Source organism: Prunus mume, linkage group LG4 (genome assembly GCF_029339155.1).
Source record: "Prunus mume cultivar Tortuosa linkage group LG4, ASM2933915v1, whole genome shotgun sequence".
In the NCBI taxonomy this organism is placed as follows: domain Eukaryota; kingdom Viridiplantae; phylum Streptophyta; class Magnoliopsida; order Rosales; family Rosaceae; genus Prunus; species Prunus mume.
This window is the reverse complement of record NC_142701.1, coordinates 26,852,205-26,865,546: the sequence shown is the minus strand read 5'-3', so window position 1 is coordinate 26,865,546 and position 13,342 is coordinate 26,852,205. Positions and strand designations below refer to the sequence as shown.

Here is a 13,342-nt window from a genome sequence, read left to right as displayed (position 1 = left end):
TACAATTTTACAAATTTGGTCAAACTGTAGCGAAGTCAAATATGAACAGAGGCACCTGATGCAAGCGGATCGTTGGAGTCGGCTCCCATTCAACATATCTTATCCGTTTCAAACGTTCCCCAATGAAAAACGTTGTCGTGAAAAAAAAAAGGAAAGCCCAAACTTCATCACGAAAAGAAAGACATGAAATATGAACATATATTAATATAAAAGATGAAAAGATAGCCATCACTTTTCTCAATGGGCATCTCCAAAAGCAGAAAACATGGTTGGCCTAGTAGCCATATACCATGATGACTTTCCATTACCAAGCAAAGTTTTGTCGTTATGGAACTTATAATATTCCAGTTTCACACACAAACCCGATAGAGGAATCTCATTTAATTTCCCAATTTTCACACCATAATTAATTAACATATATATATATATATATATATATATGAATATTTGTTTTCGTATACAAGAATATTATCTTACATTGAGAGATATCTCAAACTAATAACATGGGGAACACAATTGGAGGAAGAAACAAAGCCAAGGTGATGAAGATCAGTGGGGAAACCTTCAAGGTCAAAACCCCAATAAGAGCATGGGATGTGGTGAAGGACTATCCAGGCCATGTGCTTTTGAACTCAGAAGCTGTAAAGCACTTTGGTGTGAGAGCAAAGCCATTGGAACCGCAGCAAGACCTAAGGCCCAAAAAAATATACTTCCTAGTACAACTGCCAAAGTTTCCAGAGGAAGAGAAACAAGTGCCAAGAAGAGTGCGTTCTGGCATTCAAGTGAGTGCCAAGGATAGGCTTGAGTGCCTGATGCTGTCTCGAAGGTCAGTTTCGGACCTTACGAGTGTCCGAGCCGCTTCGGCCTGCTCTGAAGATCCGGTTAGGATGAAGGTGAGGGTGCCGAGGGCTCAAATGGTAAAATTGGTTGAAGAGAGCAATGATGACGCGGAAATTGCTGAGAGGATTATAAAGCTTTATATGGCTAATAATGGTGGGAAGGTGGATGCGGACATGGTGGAGGAGGAGGGTGAACAAGGTGTCTTGCAGCAGCGGAAAGCGGCCGGCCATGGTGGCATCAGAGTCAAAGAGAACCTCAAGCCGCGGCATGAGGTATTATCTTTTTCCTCATTTGTCTGCTTCCTTTCCTTTAACAAAAAAAACAAAGAAGATATTTAATTAGTTACTTTTTTCTATTTTTTAGTGGGGAAACCCATTCGATTCACGTGAAGCACTTGCTAAATAGAAGCACTTACTAAAAATCTGCTGAATTAGAAGCACTTCCTAAATACCAATTTTTTCGTAAGTGTTGTCTGAATAGGCGTCTAAAAGCTTTATAAATTTTTCATCCTCAAATTAGAAGGGGAGATAAAGTTAAGAGTAATTTTGTATAGAAGTTAAATGAGCTTTAGGAGGAGGATATTAACAAATGAAATACCATAATCACACATCAATTCTTTAATACCATTAATACTTCAACAAGTACATGGAAAACGTCACAAGAATAAATGGCATTGTTCCTTCTTCCTACCCTAATTAGTTTTTAATACACTCAGATTAGATGGAACTCAAATTTGACTTATGAGGGCTTGTACAATTTTCTATTTTAGTCAACTCTGCCGTTATGAGAGATATGGAGCTTCACTAATTTCTTTGTTGTAAAATATATAATAGATTATTAAATAAAAGTCCATATGTCGTATATGTGGTGGCACCAAATTGGAAAAGTGACCCTCCCCTTCCTCCTAAGCACGCTCGAATTCAATTTACGTATGAGACAATCTTGAGGCAATTCAATATAATATTTCCCCTTCCTCTTCTTAACGAATGACAAAAAAATAAGCCTCTATGTCAAAGCTTTAGAATGTAAATGGGGATGTACACATATGGATAAGTACGTCAAATTTGTCTTTTGGGGTTGCTATAGACAAATGGTTAGGTGACTCAGAGTGTTTTTTTATATTTGATCTCTTTTAAGGGCATCCTACACTTGATGACTCTAATATTATAGTGAAGGCGTCTAGAGGAGGGCTCTTTACACTAGGAGGAGCCCTGCAATGAGAAGGGGAAGGAAAACATGGATGCCCAGGCAAAAAAAAAAGAGGAGGTGGGGTAGAGGGGAGAATTTGGTCACTCCAAATAGCATTATTCTATCTCACTCGGCAATTTATGCCAACCAAAAATGTTTTGGTAGTTGTATAATGCACCGACATGGAAAACTCTCATAACCTCCCACAAAAAATGGTCAAATGTTTTTTTATTTGGCCTGTAAAAATGGTCAAATATTTTATATATTTTCCCGATCTTTGACAAATACCAATCACAATTGTCTACGTAATCTCTTGCTTTATGACATTTTATTTTTGCTAAGTACTTGTCTGTGCATTGTACTACTAAATAAAATATTAAATACAATGTCATGGAAGCAAAGTAGCCATGGGGAAAGCAGTACATTACATCATGGAGTCGATTATTCTTGTTGGATCTTTTATGCCTAAAATTTACCATCTAAAATTCAAACTATTTTTTAAAAATGCATCTGTTATATTTCATACTCGTGGCGTAATATCATTGAATTTGTAAGCTCCTCATACGTGCCACTTCTGCAAATTGAAAGATTCTTTGACGGAATCCATCAGCAGAGACAAATATAATTATTTGTGACTGCTGCATTCATACATTTTCTTTCTTTCCAGATACAATCATACTTTTTATGGTTTTATATGATATGAGTTAATTACTACATCATATTGTTGCAGACAATATATCTTACATGAATTACATATGAATTTGCAGAAGCGAGTGAGTTTTGTTCCTATGGAAGAAGGAGAAATTCGTTTAGATACAGCTCCTCAATAGCAGCCAATCAGAAGTCACAAAAATTGCAATCCACCTTCACCAGGACAAGAAGGTGTCCTTAATTTGTATATATATGAAACATACTTTCTTTTTGCACATATAGTATGATATTATTACTATTAGCTCCTGTAAAATTATTACTTTGTTAACATCTAGTGGCTCTTGTATGGAAGACAGGTTTTCTGTCTCAAAAGAGCTTCTCATGTTGGTAGGGATGCATAAATTATAATTTGCCCAATTCAGAGTGATTCTCAACTCAAATGTGTTCTCGCATTTTTTGTGTAGTCAAAGGGCGATTAGAGAACATGCATACACAACATATCAGTGTTCCAAAATATATGTATTATTTACGCATTCTACGTTGTATGTCATCTCCATGGTGGGACGTATAGAAAGGAACAGGGCCGGTCTTGAGTTTTCTAGGACTTGGGGCGAAAATCTAAATTGTGCACCTCTATTACAAAAAATAATAATAATAAAAATAAATAAATAAATAATAAAAAATCAGTGACATTCAAATAGGAACTGACCATAAATTTAAAAAACCAAGATTAATTCAAATCAAAAAACAAAATAACATAACTACGTAGAGACTATAGAATTAGATAGAACCTTAACCTGCTAATCTCAAACTTGTGACATATATATAATAAAAAAATAACCAATAAACTAGAATTAATTCCTCTAAAATTGTAGCACTCCAATAGTTTTAAGTCAGTAAGCCAACGGGATCTAGCCTAGTGGAAAAGAGTCTTGATTTGCAGACAAGAAATCTCATGTTCGAATTCTCATAGCATCTTAGTTTTGTGTGTGTGCGTGTGTGTGTGAGAGAGAGAGAAATCCCCCTCCCCTTTAGTTTAGACTATCGATTGTATTAAAAAAAATTAGTAAGACCTATGAATGAACAATGCCCCTTGGAACCATATATGTGAATGACAAATTTATCATTAATATGGTTTAACCAATGTAATTTTTGTATCATTTTCATATATTTTTCAATAAAAGTACTCTTCATAGAAACATTGAGTGCTATATTTAATTAATTAATATTACTTAAGGAAATATTTATATTTGATTAATAGAGAGGGTGAGAATATGTATTCATTATATCATAGCCTTAACTACCCCTGATACCATTTGGAAACGAACGCATCCATAGGTACCCTCCATCTCTCCCTGCTCAGCTCACCTCATCACTTGCTCAGTCTCCCTCTTTCCTCCCTCATTCCAATATTAATCCATGTTCACACCTAATCGCCCTAAACGAGAGTTTTCGCGTATTTCTCCGAAGGTATGTAGAGTTTTGACTAGGATGCTTGTATTGCTGGCTGTGGGCTGGTTGTTGGCTTTGTGGTTGCAGTCTCTTTGGTGCGGTTTTGGGTTCCATCAGTGTGAAGTGGGTTCTTTGGGGGATTTCTAGCTTTTTTGCATGTTCAGTTTTAGGGTTTTGCGTTGGTTGATTTGGGGCTTTTTTGCATGTGGGGCATCCACACTTTCATTGCTTCATGCCAGGGTTTGCTAGAATTTGGGCTTTCTGTTTTGTTTTGGGTTATGTTTTGACGTTTTCGTTGTTCGACTTTGTTTCTATGCTAGCTCAGTCTTTTGGATTAGAACATCTCCGCGTATAAGTTCTTTTCTCTTTCATGGGAGTAGGCATTCAAGTTGGAAAAAATTTCATATGTTGCCTACATAAAAAGCAATAGGTATAATATTGCATTGCAAACTCCCACACAACTATACTTTGGTGCATTGCAAACTCCCTTGAAGTGACAAATTTTTTGATATGGAAAATGGGTAAGACGCATGCCACCTAACAAGGGCGGAATCATGAATTTTTTGACCGGTGGACTATCTACATTTTTTAACTAAAATAAAATTATGCATTAAATCATATAAACCATGCTAATAGCATATATTAAATCAAATAAAAGTATAAACCAAGCAAAGTATGCACAACATAATTAAAAGTGTACTTATTGAAGTTGTGCCCTGCGATCCTTGAGAGAATTGAAATTTTTTGTTATTACATCTGAATTGATATTGTCAGCAAGTTCTTTTTCAAAGTAGACAACCATAGAATCTGCTGTAAACTCATTCTCCATCTTGTTGCCAAGAGCTGTTTTAACAAGTTTCATAGTTGAAAAAGTTCGTTTAGTAGTTGCCGTAGAAACAAAGAGAGTTAGCACAAGACGGATCAACCTATCAATCAAATGATATCTTTTTTAACTTCTTTTTTTTTTTTTTTTTTTTGTTACAATATCTTTTTGACCTTTTTGTTTCAACTAATCCCCGACATAATTCAGAGAGTGTAGACACTTTTTGAAGTACAAGATGATGAGGTACATCTACCTCGTAAAGTTTCAAGTGGCATCTCAAAATATGTAACTCTTTTGGAGTGAAATCTTGAGGATAAAATCTCTTTGCAAAGACTGCAAATTTTATCAATGTTAAATTATTTTAAAGAATCACTAGGGTCCAAAGCTGAACTAAGAATAAGAAATTCCATTGCCCATTCACTGAACCTACTGTTCAACTCTGCTAATTGAAAATCTATTGCATCATTGAATATGTAAAAGTGGTAATGATGCTCAACGGTAATATTGTCCTTTTGCTGACAAGAACGACCTGTTTCCACTTTATATTGAGCATTCTTATCAGACTAGGATACTTTATTGAATGGGAAACTAAGATAATTTATTGAATAGGAAATTAGACCACACAAGAAATAGACATTAAAAAAATTAAAAAAATAAAAAAGAAACAGCCAGAATAACACTGGACCACATAAACCCAACAGCCAGCCACCATTTCCTTGGCCACATAACTCCCACTAGCCCTCATAAACACAACAGCCTCTAATTTTATTTCATTTTTTAAAAGGTCACTAAGCTAGAGCCCACTCTAGCCCATATGTTGGTTCCACCCCTGCCACTTAAGTCTTTAATGACATTCTTATTTGGGGTAATAAGTGATTTTTAAAAAATTTTCAACCGTTTGTTGTGGAAAAATCACTTATTGTTAAAAATTGTGAGAGAAAGCTATAAGGGAAAATAAATAATGAGGTGCTTTCATTTTATGATTATGCAAGAATCAATTTGAAAATGAGCTGGGTTTAATGATTAATCGCAATCATTTTCTGATTATGAGTAAGATCAATACCAACAGCACTTTTAACAAAATTTTACAAACACCAAACTACTTTATCTCACGGTGATTTCTCTAAAGAAATTTGACAAGAATTTTTTTACAAAGACAGAATGCCAAACTGACTCTAAATCGTTAAAATATAATTTTACCTCACCACTATCCTTTGAATATGCTCTTATATCTTCATGTCTTAGAAAATTTCGTTTTCAGCCACAAGAAAAAATGGATTTTAGGAAAAAGCCAACGTATTTCCAAAAAACACATAAAGTCCCCTTATCTTAGCCACATCTCTTCCACATAAGGCCAAAACAACACATGTAGCCTTGTTTCAGATTGCTTTGTTTCTTTGTTTTTTAGCCATGTGAAAACTTTGTTTGTTTTCTTATATGCATGTGAAGTGTAAGAGTGCATGTGAAATGTACAGAAGTGTGAAAGAGTGTATAAGAGATAGAAAGAAAAAGACGGAGAGAAAAGGAGGCTCCTCTTCTCATCCTTAGCAAAGTTGGTGAAGTAGGGTGTATATAGCTTGTAACTCCGAAGAAGAGAAGTACAACCAGAAAAGAAAAAATCTCAGTACTTCCTCCTTCAGTTTTCAATAAAACTCCCTTTGTTTATATGCTTTCTCTTATTTTCTTAATACACTCTTACTTCAAACACTATTAAATACCACCAACCACTGTGAATAGCAATTCCAGCAAAAGCAACTAAGTAAGTCTTTTTTCTCTTTTATTTCTGGTTTTCTTTGTAGACTTCTTGTCCAAAACAGGGAAACACTTTTATATTTATGTTATTATATTGCTAAACTAATGATCAATACTTTGTTTGAGCACTTGGTCATGTTTGATATTTTCCATAACAATAACTAGATGTCTGTCAGGGAACCTCTGAGTTCAGAGGACCTTTGAGTTTTGCTCCATAGCCCTTTAAGTTGGCGTCTTTGCAGTTCTATGTTCTAGTTCCATGTTCTAGGCACGGTGTCTGGTTGTTATTTTGGCCTTTAGAAACCTTGACCGAGACCCGCTGAAATAATGGTATCAGAGCTTTAGTTTAGCATCTTAATAATATAATTATACCAATAAAGTACCTTGAGGACAGAAGTCAATTAACACAAGTGATAAAAACCAATATTTTATAACCTGTTAAAATTTTGTTAATTACCAGAATCAATCAAATAGTGCATAATACTACTTCTACACTACCCAAAGAACTAATTGATAAATGAGAAAATCTAACCTTAGGAAATAATCCTCATAAAAGAAAAAGTAGAATAAATCCATTTGATAGTAAATGAAACTCTTTAGAAGAAAAGGAAAAGAAATAGTTAGAACAGAAGATATATACCCTAGTGAACAAGAAACACAAGAATTTCTTAGAAAAGGTTTTGAAAATCTCAGAAAAATAAATATAATTTATATCAATTAGGAAGATTTGAAAATAAACGTTGTATTGTAAGTAGCATTAGTCAGCGTGAAGTTAGTTGTATAGATAAAGAAGTAACTCTTAATTTACTTAGTAACACAACAATAGAACATCTCAAAAAGTCACACTATCAAAAAATTCATATAGGAACAATTATGATAGGAATAGCTGGACTCACAAGAGCACAAGTAGGAACTAAAAAATTAGTATACATATATGATGACATATGGGATAACCATCAGCAAGAAGCTATAGCCACAGCAGAAGTAGATTTTAGCACAAACCTAGCAGTCATAGGATGTATTCCTAATTATGTCATAAATATTAGAGAATTTAGTAAACATTTTAAAATTAGCATAAGAATAAAAAATTATAATATGAAAGGTGAATACAAAAATTTAAGTATTAGTCTTATGTATGCAGGAAATTTTTTTCAGATAATTATAATTACAAATTTAATGTAGAATTTCAAAATTTAGTACAAACTTTTGGTAATAAACATGTTAATATGATAGAGGCAAAACTAGTAGATAATAGCTTTTTAGAAGGAACTGTAAAGAATGTGATTGTATTGAATTATATTCGGATACAATTGTACAATATATATATAGAATACAGTTGACTTTTGATGGAACTATTTTGGTAAATACAAAAGGCTATTAACCGTAGCAAATCAATTGGAGATCATGATATCAATCAGATCATTTAGAGATTCATCAGTGGAGGAAATAATGGCTTTGATTGCTGGATTGACACCCCCCCGCAAACTGGACAGCCCTGGTTGGACAAGTTTGGATCTTAAGAGAGCATGACGTGGCTTGTGGAGGGCCTTCGTAAGAAGATCAGCTGGCTGATCAATAGAGGGAATATATCGAACTTGGTGGCTTCCAAGAGCTACCTTTTCACGCACAAAATGGTAGTCAAGCTCGATATGACGCGTCCGAGCATGAAAGACCGGGTTTGCGGCCATGTATGTCGTACTCAGGTTGTCACAATGAAGGAGAATAGGAAAGTGGAGAGAAACACCAAGCTCGGAGAGGAGGTAGGAGAGCCAGGTAGTCTCAGCACATGAGTGCGCAAGGGAGCGGTACTCGGATTCTGCACTTGAACGGGCAACAGTGGGTTGCTTTTGGAACACCATGAGATTAAATTAGTGCCCAAGTAGATGAGGTAGCCAGCGGTAGACCGACGTGAATCGGACAGCCATTGCCCAATCTGCATCGAGTAGGCGAGGCGGCGGTGGAAGGTTGCGGGCTAAGAGAGAGACCAAAGTCGAGCGTGCCTTTGACATCTGTAAGATCCGCGCAGCAACAAGGTGAGAGGTGCAAGGCAGCCATGAACCGAGCACGGAGCTGACCGCGAAGGATAAGTCCGGCGAGTTAATGTCGTATTGAAGGCGCCAACAATCTCACGATAGGCGAAGGAGACTCCAAGGGCACTCCGTCGGAAGCGGACAAAGGAACTTTGGCGGCGGTGGAGTGTTTGCGAGGTTTGCGATGGAGCATGCCATGACGCTGCAGGAGGTCGTGGGCATATTTTAGCTGGGAGATATGAAGGCCATCCGATGTGGTTGTAACTTGGAGGCCCAGAAAGAAATGAAGCGGACCAAGATCCTTAATATCAAAGGCAAGACCCAATGCAGTGATGAAGTGGTGAAGAAACCTGGAATCATTTCCTGTGACCACGATGTCATCAACATATAACAAGAGAAATATGACATAAGAGGCATGCCGAAAAATAAAAAGGGATGAGTCAGATTGGCTGTGTTGGAAGCCGAAGGAAAGAAGAAATGAGCTTATGCGATGGAACCATGCAGGGTGCTGCTTGAGGCCATATAAGGCCTTGTGAAGCTTACAGACATAATTAGGCGAGTGGGGTCAACAAAACCTGGTGGTTGAGCCATGTAGACATCTTCGTGGAGAATGCCATGGAGGAAAGCATTTTTGACGTCGAGTTGGCGGAGAGACCAACCCCGAGAGATGGCAATAGTAAGAATGCGGATGGTGGCGGAGTTTGACAATTTGAAGGTTTCAACGTAGTCGATACCCTACTGTTGATGAAAACCCTTGGCAACAAGACGGGCTTTGTAGCGCTCAATACAACCATCAGAAGTGCGTTTGATCCGAAAGACCCACTTGCAGCCGACCGTATTTTGAGATGGGGTAGACGGAACAAGAGTCCAAGTATTATTCTTGAGTAGAGCATTTATTTCTTCACCATGGCATCGCGCCATTCAACATGTTTCGAGCCCGAGAAAAACAAGTCGGTTCTCGATCGGTGATGCTAAAAGAGCATGAGAAATAGGATACCTAACTGTCCCATCGGTGCGAACTTTGGGATGGAGTGTGCCAGTGCGGGATCGGGTAACCATCGGGTGAGGTGCTGGCGGGTTGGCTGCGACAATAGGCATAAGCTCAATTGCAACATGGGAGTCAGGCAATGCAGCAATAGAATAGGGTGCGGGTCTGCGAGATCAATAGGACCCATGGGGCTGAGGTAGACACATGTTCCGCATGGGTTATGGAGTCAATAAGGACGGATGGGATGCGGGTGCATCAACACAGCTGAGGAGGCAGTCGTGAGCCCAGGCCAGAGGAATTAGGGCCTGGGGTGGGTTGGGTAGTTGGGCTGGAGAAACCGGATCAAGAGGTGGGGGCTGCACGGGATCAATGGGCAAGTGGGCCACGGGTGGTGGAGGTAGCGGTACAGTAGGAAGTAGAGAAAGGTCGAGCGCCACATAAGGGGAAGAGGAAGATACCTGCAACTGAGTAAAAGGAAAACAATCTTCATTAAAAATAACATGCCTAGATGTGTAGACACGGCCTGTGGATGGGTCAAGGCAACGATAACCCTTGTGATGGAGGCTATAGCCAATGAAAACACATTCCAAGGAACGACTCAATAACTTGTGATTAACATAAGGACCAAGAAAAGGAAAACAAGAACACCCAAAGACACGGAGATGAGAATAAGTTGGTGGTTTGGAGAAGAGAACAGAGTAAGGGGTAGACCAGTTTAAGATGGGAGTAGGAAGGAGATTAATAAGATGAACGGAGGTTAGAGCAGCTTCGACCCAAAGATTGAGAGGCATGTGAGAAGTGTTTAGGAGAATACGGGTCATGGTGGCAATGTGGCGATGTTTGCGTTCAGCAAGACCATTTTGCTGAGGGGTGTGGGGACAAGAAAATCTTTGTTGGATACCAAGGGAATTACAGAAAGTGGTGAAAGAAGTATTAACGTATTCCGTTATCACTTTGGAGATATTTGACAGAAGTCCCAAATATGTTTTTAACCATAGCCACAAAATTTTGGAAATGAGAAAATACTTTGGATTTACGACGCATGGGATAAATCCATGAGTAGCGGGAATATTCATCAGTGAAGAGCACATAGTAACGAAAACCGTAATGTATAACAGGAGACATCCACACATCGAGTGAATTAAGTAAAATAAAGATGGGGCATAATTTTTATTGATAGAAAAAGGCAATTGGGTTGATTTACCAAGAGCACAACCCTTACAAAATTTAGAATGCGAAGGAAAAGTAGAGCCTAAAGAGGGGCTTAATTTAGATAGTCTTGAAGACGAGGGATGACCAAGACGATTATGCCCATCAAGACGAGACAAAGTGAGAGCACGAGGAGTAGAAGGATAGAAGGGAAGGACATTGGGTATAGACCATCCTTACAAGGGCCCTGAAAAAGAAGTCTGGCAGTATGTAAGTCATAAATTTGGTAGAAATTTGGTGCAAAAACGAAGAAGACAGAGTTATCATGTGTAAAACGAGCATGAGACATAAGATTTTTGTCAAGAGCAGGAACAAGGAAGACATCTCTAAGGTTGAGTTTAGAAGTCCCCAAAGAGATGGGTAAGTTACGATATGAGAGATGGGAAGGAGTCTCCATTACCCAAGAAGACGGAATTATTACCATTGTAGGGTTGGGAATTGGAGAGAATTGCCATTGCACGATCATGTGGTGGGTTGCTCGTATCGGGGTACCATGTGTTGTCGGGGTGAATGGTGTGGGAACCCAAAGGATGGAAACGAGTCAGCCCATTGTAGCGATGGGGGCAAGCAGTGTTGAGTAGTAGAGCAGGTGGGACACCAATTGGAAGGAGGAGGGCCCAACACAGCCAGCCAAGGGGCCGTGAACTAAAGCCACGACGGATGAGGGTTGTGGAGGCCCGACCAGAGCCCAACTAGTCGCCGCCAAGAGGGGGATTGAGGAGAATGCATTCCAACGATCACCACGACGGGAGCTATTGCGGTTCCAGCCACCATTGCGGCCATTGCGGCCATTGCGGCCATTACCACCATTGCCGCGGGAGACATGAGAGGTTTGGGAGAGGCCCGGCTCCACCACGAGGTGGCGGATGGCGAGGCTGCCATTAGGGCGACTGGGCAGCAGGTCGAGGAAGACCGTGGGGCATGGGTCTCAAACGAGAGAAGCCGAGAGCGTAACTTCGGTGAAATTAGGCGTGGAGGGAAATTAAGGATGGCGTAATAAGCATAGCATAGTCGGGACCCAAGCCACGAAGAATGGCAGTGACCAAATCATCGTTGGAGACAGGTTGGTTGATGGAGGCAAAGTCAAGAGATTTGGCCTGGTGGAGGTATTAGTCAGCGGATTTGGTGCCTTTTGTCATATCAAGGAGTTGGAAGCGAAGATTGGCAGCACTAGCAATGGACTTTTGGGCAAAGTGAGTTTGCAAACAATCCCAGATTTCTTTGGAAGTGTAAATCAACCGGTGAGAGCGAGGAGTTCGGAAAGTGTAGAGGTGAGGTAACTAACGATAAGTGGTCTTGTTTGTACTGACATAAGGAAAGCGAGGATTGGGTTGAGTCACAGTGGTGGCTGTAAGAGGAATTAGGAGGGTCGAGGAGTTGGTGGTGTCGGTGGCAGCGGGGAGGATTAGACCCATCAATATATTGCCACAGTCATGGCCGACAAGGAAAGGCTTGATTTGGCGAAGCCAAAGCAAGTAGTTGGATTCAGAAAGTTTGATGAAATGGGTAGTGTTTGGGCCCAAAGGGGAGGGAGAGGAGGATGAGTTGATGGTGGCGGCCATGGAGGATCAAAGAAAAGAGGTGACTTCGTTTGAAGGAGAGAAGGGCTGATACCATGTAAAGAATGTGATTGTATTGAATTATATTCGGATACAATTGTACAATATATATATAGAATACAGTTGACTTTTGATGGAACTATTTTGGTAAATACAAAAGGCTATTAACCGTAGCAAATCAATTGGAGATCATGATATCAATCAACATCATTTAGAGATTCATCAGTGGAGGAAATAATGGCTTTGATTGCTGGATTGACAGGAACATAGTGGATTTTACCCTATTTACAAGTAACAAAAATAGACAACCTGATAATAATAATTAAAATATAATTACTAATTAAAGCAATTCAAAAAAGCTAAGATATTACTCAATTACATATATTTAATTAAAGAAGTAGGCCAAAAAACAAAAGTAAAGAAACTAATTTTTTAATATTTTAAAATTAACAAAACATGTCCCGATGAAAGTTTGTCAGCACAGTCTATGCTTTGGGGAAATTTCCCATATTAAATTTTCTTTTTAAAAAGTATAGCTGCATGGCTATATGATTTATATATTAAAAAAAGGACGTGCCTAGCGCATAGGTGCCACGTGTCATAACAGTGAAGCGGATAGCCGTACTTTTTAAAAAAAAATCGAAACACGAGTATAGCTAAAAGGCTATACTATTTCTTAAAAAATTCAAAAAATCTAGTATAGCCGTGCAGCGATTCTCTTTATATATACACCCACCCCGAGCCTACGCGCCACGTATCAAACAGGTACTGCCTTTTGGTTGTACTATATATATTTTTTTAAAGTTAGAAAAACGAGTATAGCCGCACGGCTATACTATTTTAAAAAAAC

At 38.7% G+C, this 13,342-nt stretch overlaps 1 protein-coding gene and 1 long non-coding RNA gene across 2 annotated transcripts; one reads left to right on the top strand and one right to left on the bottom strand.

The window, feature by feature from the left end:
- Positions 1-256: 256 nt before the first annotated feature.
- Positions 257-1,385, bottom strand: LOC148918302 (uncharacterized). The gene is made up of 2 exons (XR_016126443.1): positions 1,256-1,385; positions 257-1,147 (listed from the first exon to the last, which is right to left on the bottom strand). It is a non-coding gene; the product is annotated as an uncharacterized LOC148918302 (long non-coding RNA).
- LOC103328606 (uncharacterized protein At1g66480) lies at positions 386-3,119 on the top strand. The gene is made up of 2 exons (XM_008231008.3): positions 386-1,112; positions 2,796-3,119. The coding sequence occupies exons 1-2, from the start codon at positions 504-506 to the stop codon at positions 2,856-2,858; spliced, it is 672 nt and encodes a 223-aa protein (XP_008229230.2). The 5' UTR covers positions 386-503; the 3' UTR covers positions 2,859-3,119.
- The last annotated feature ends 10,223 nt before the right edge of the window (positions 3,120-13,342 follow it).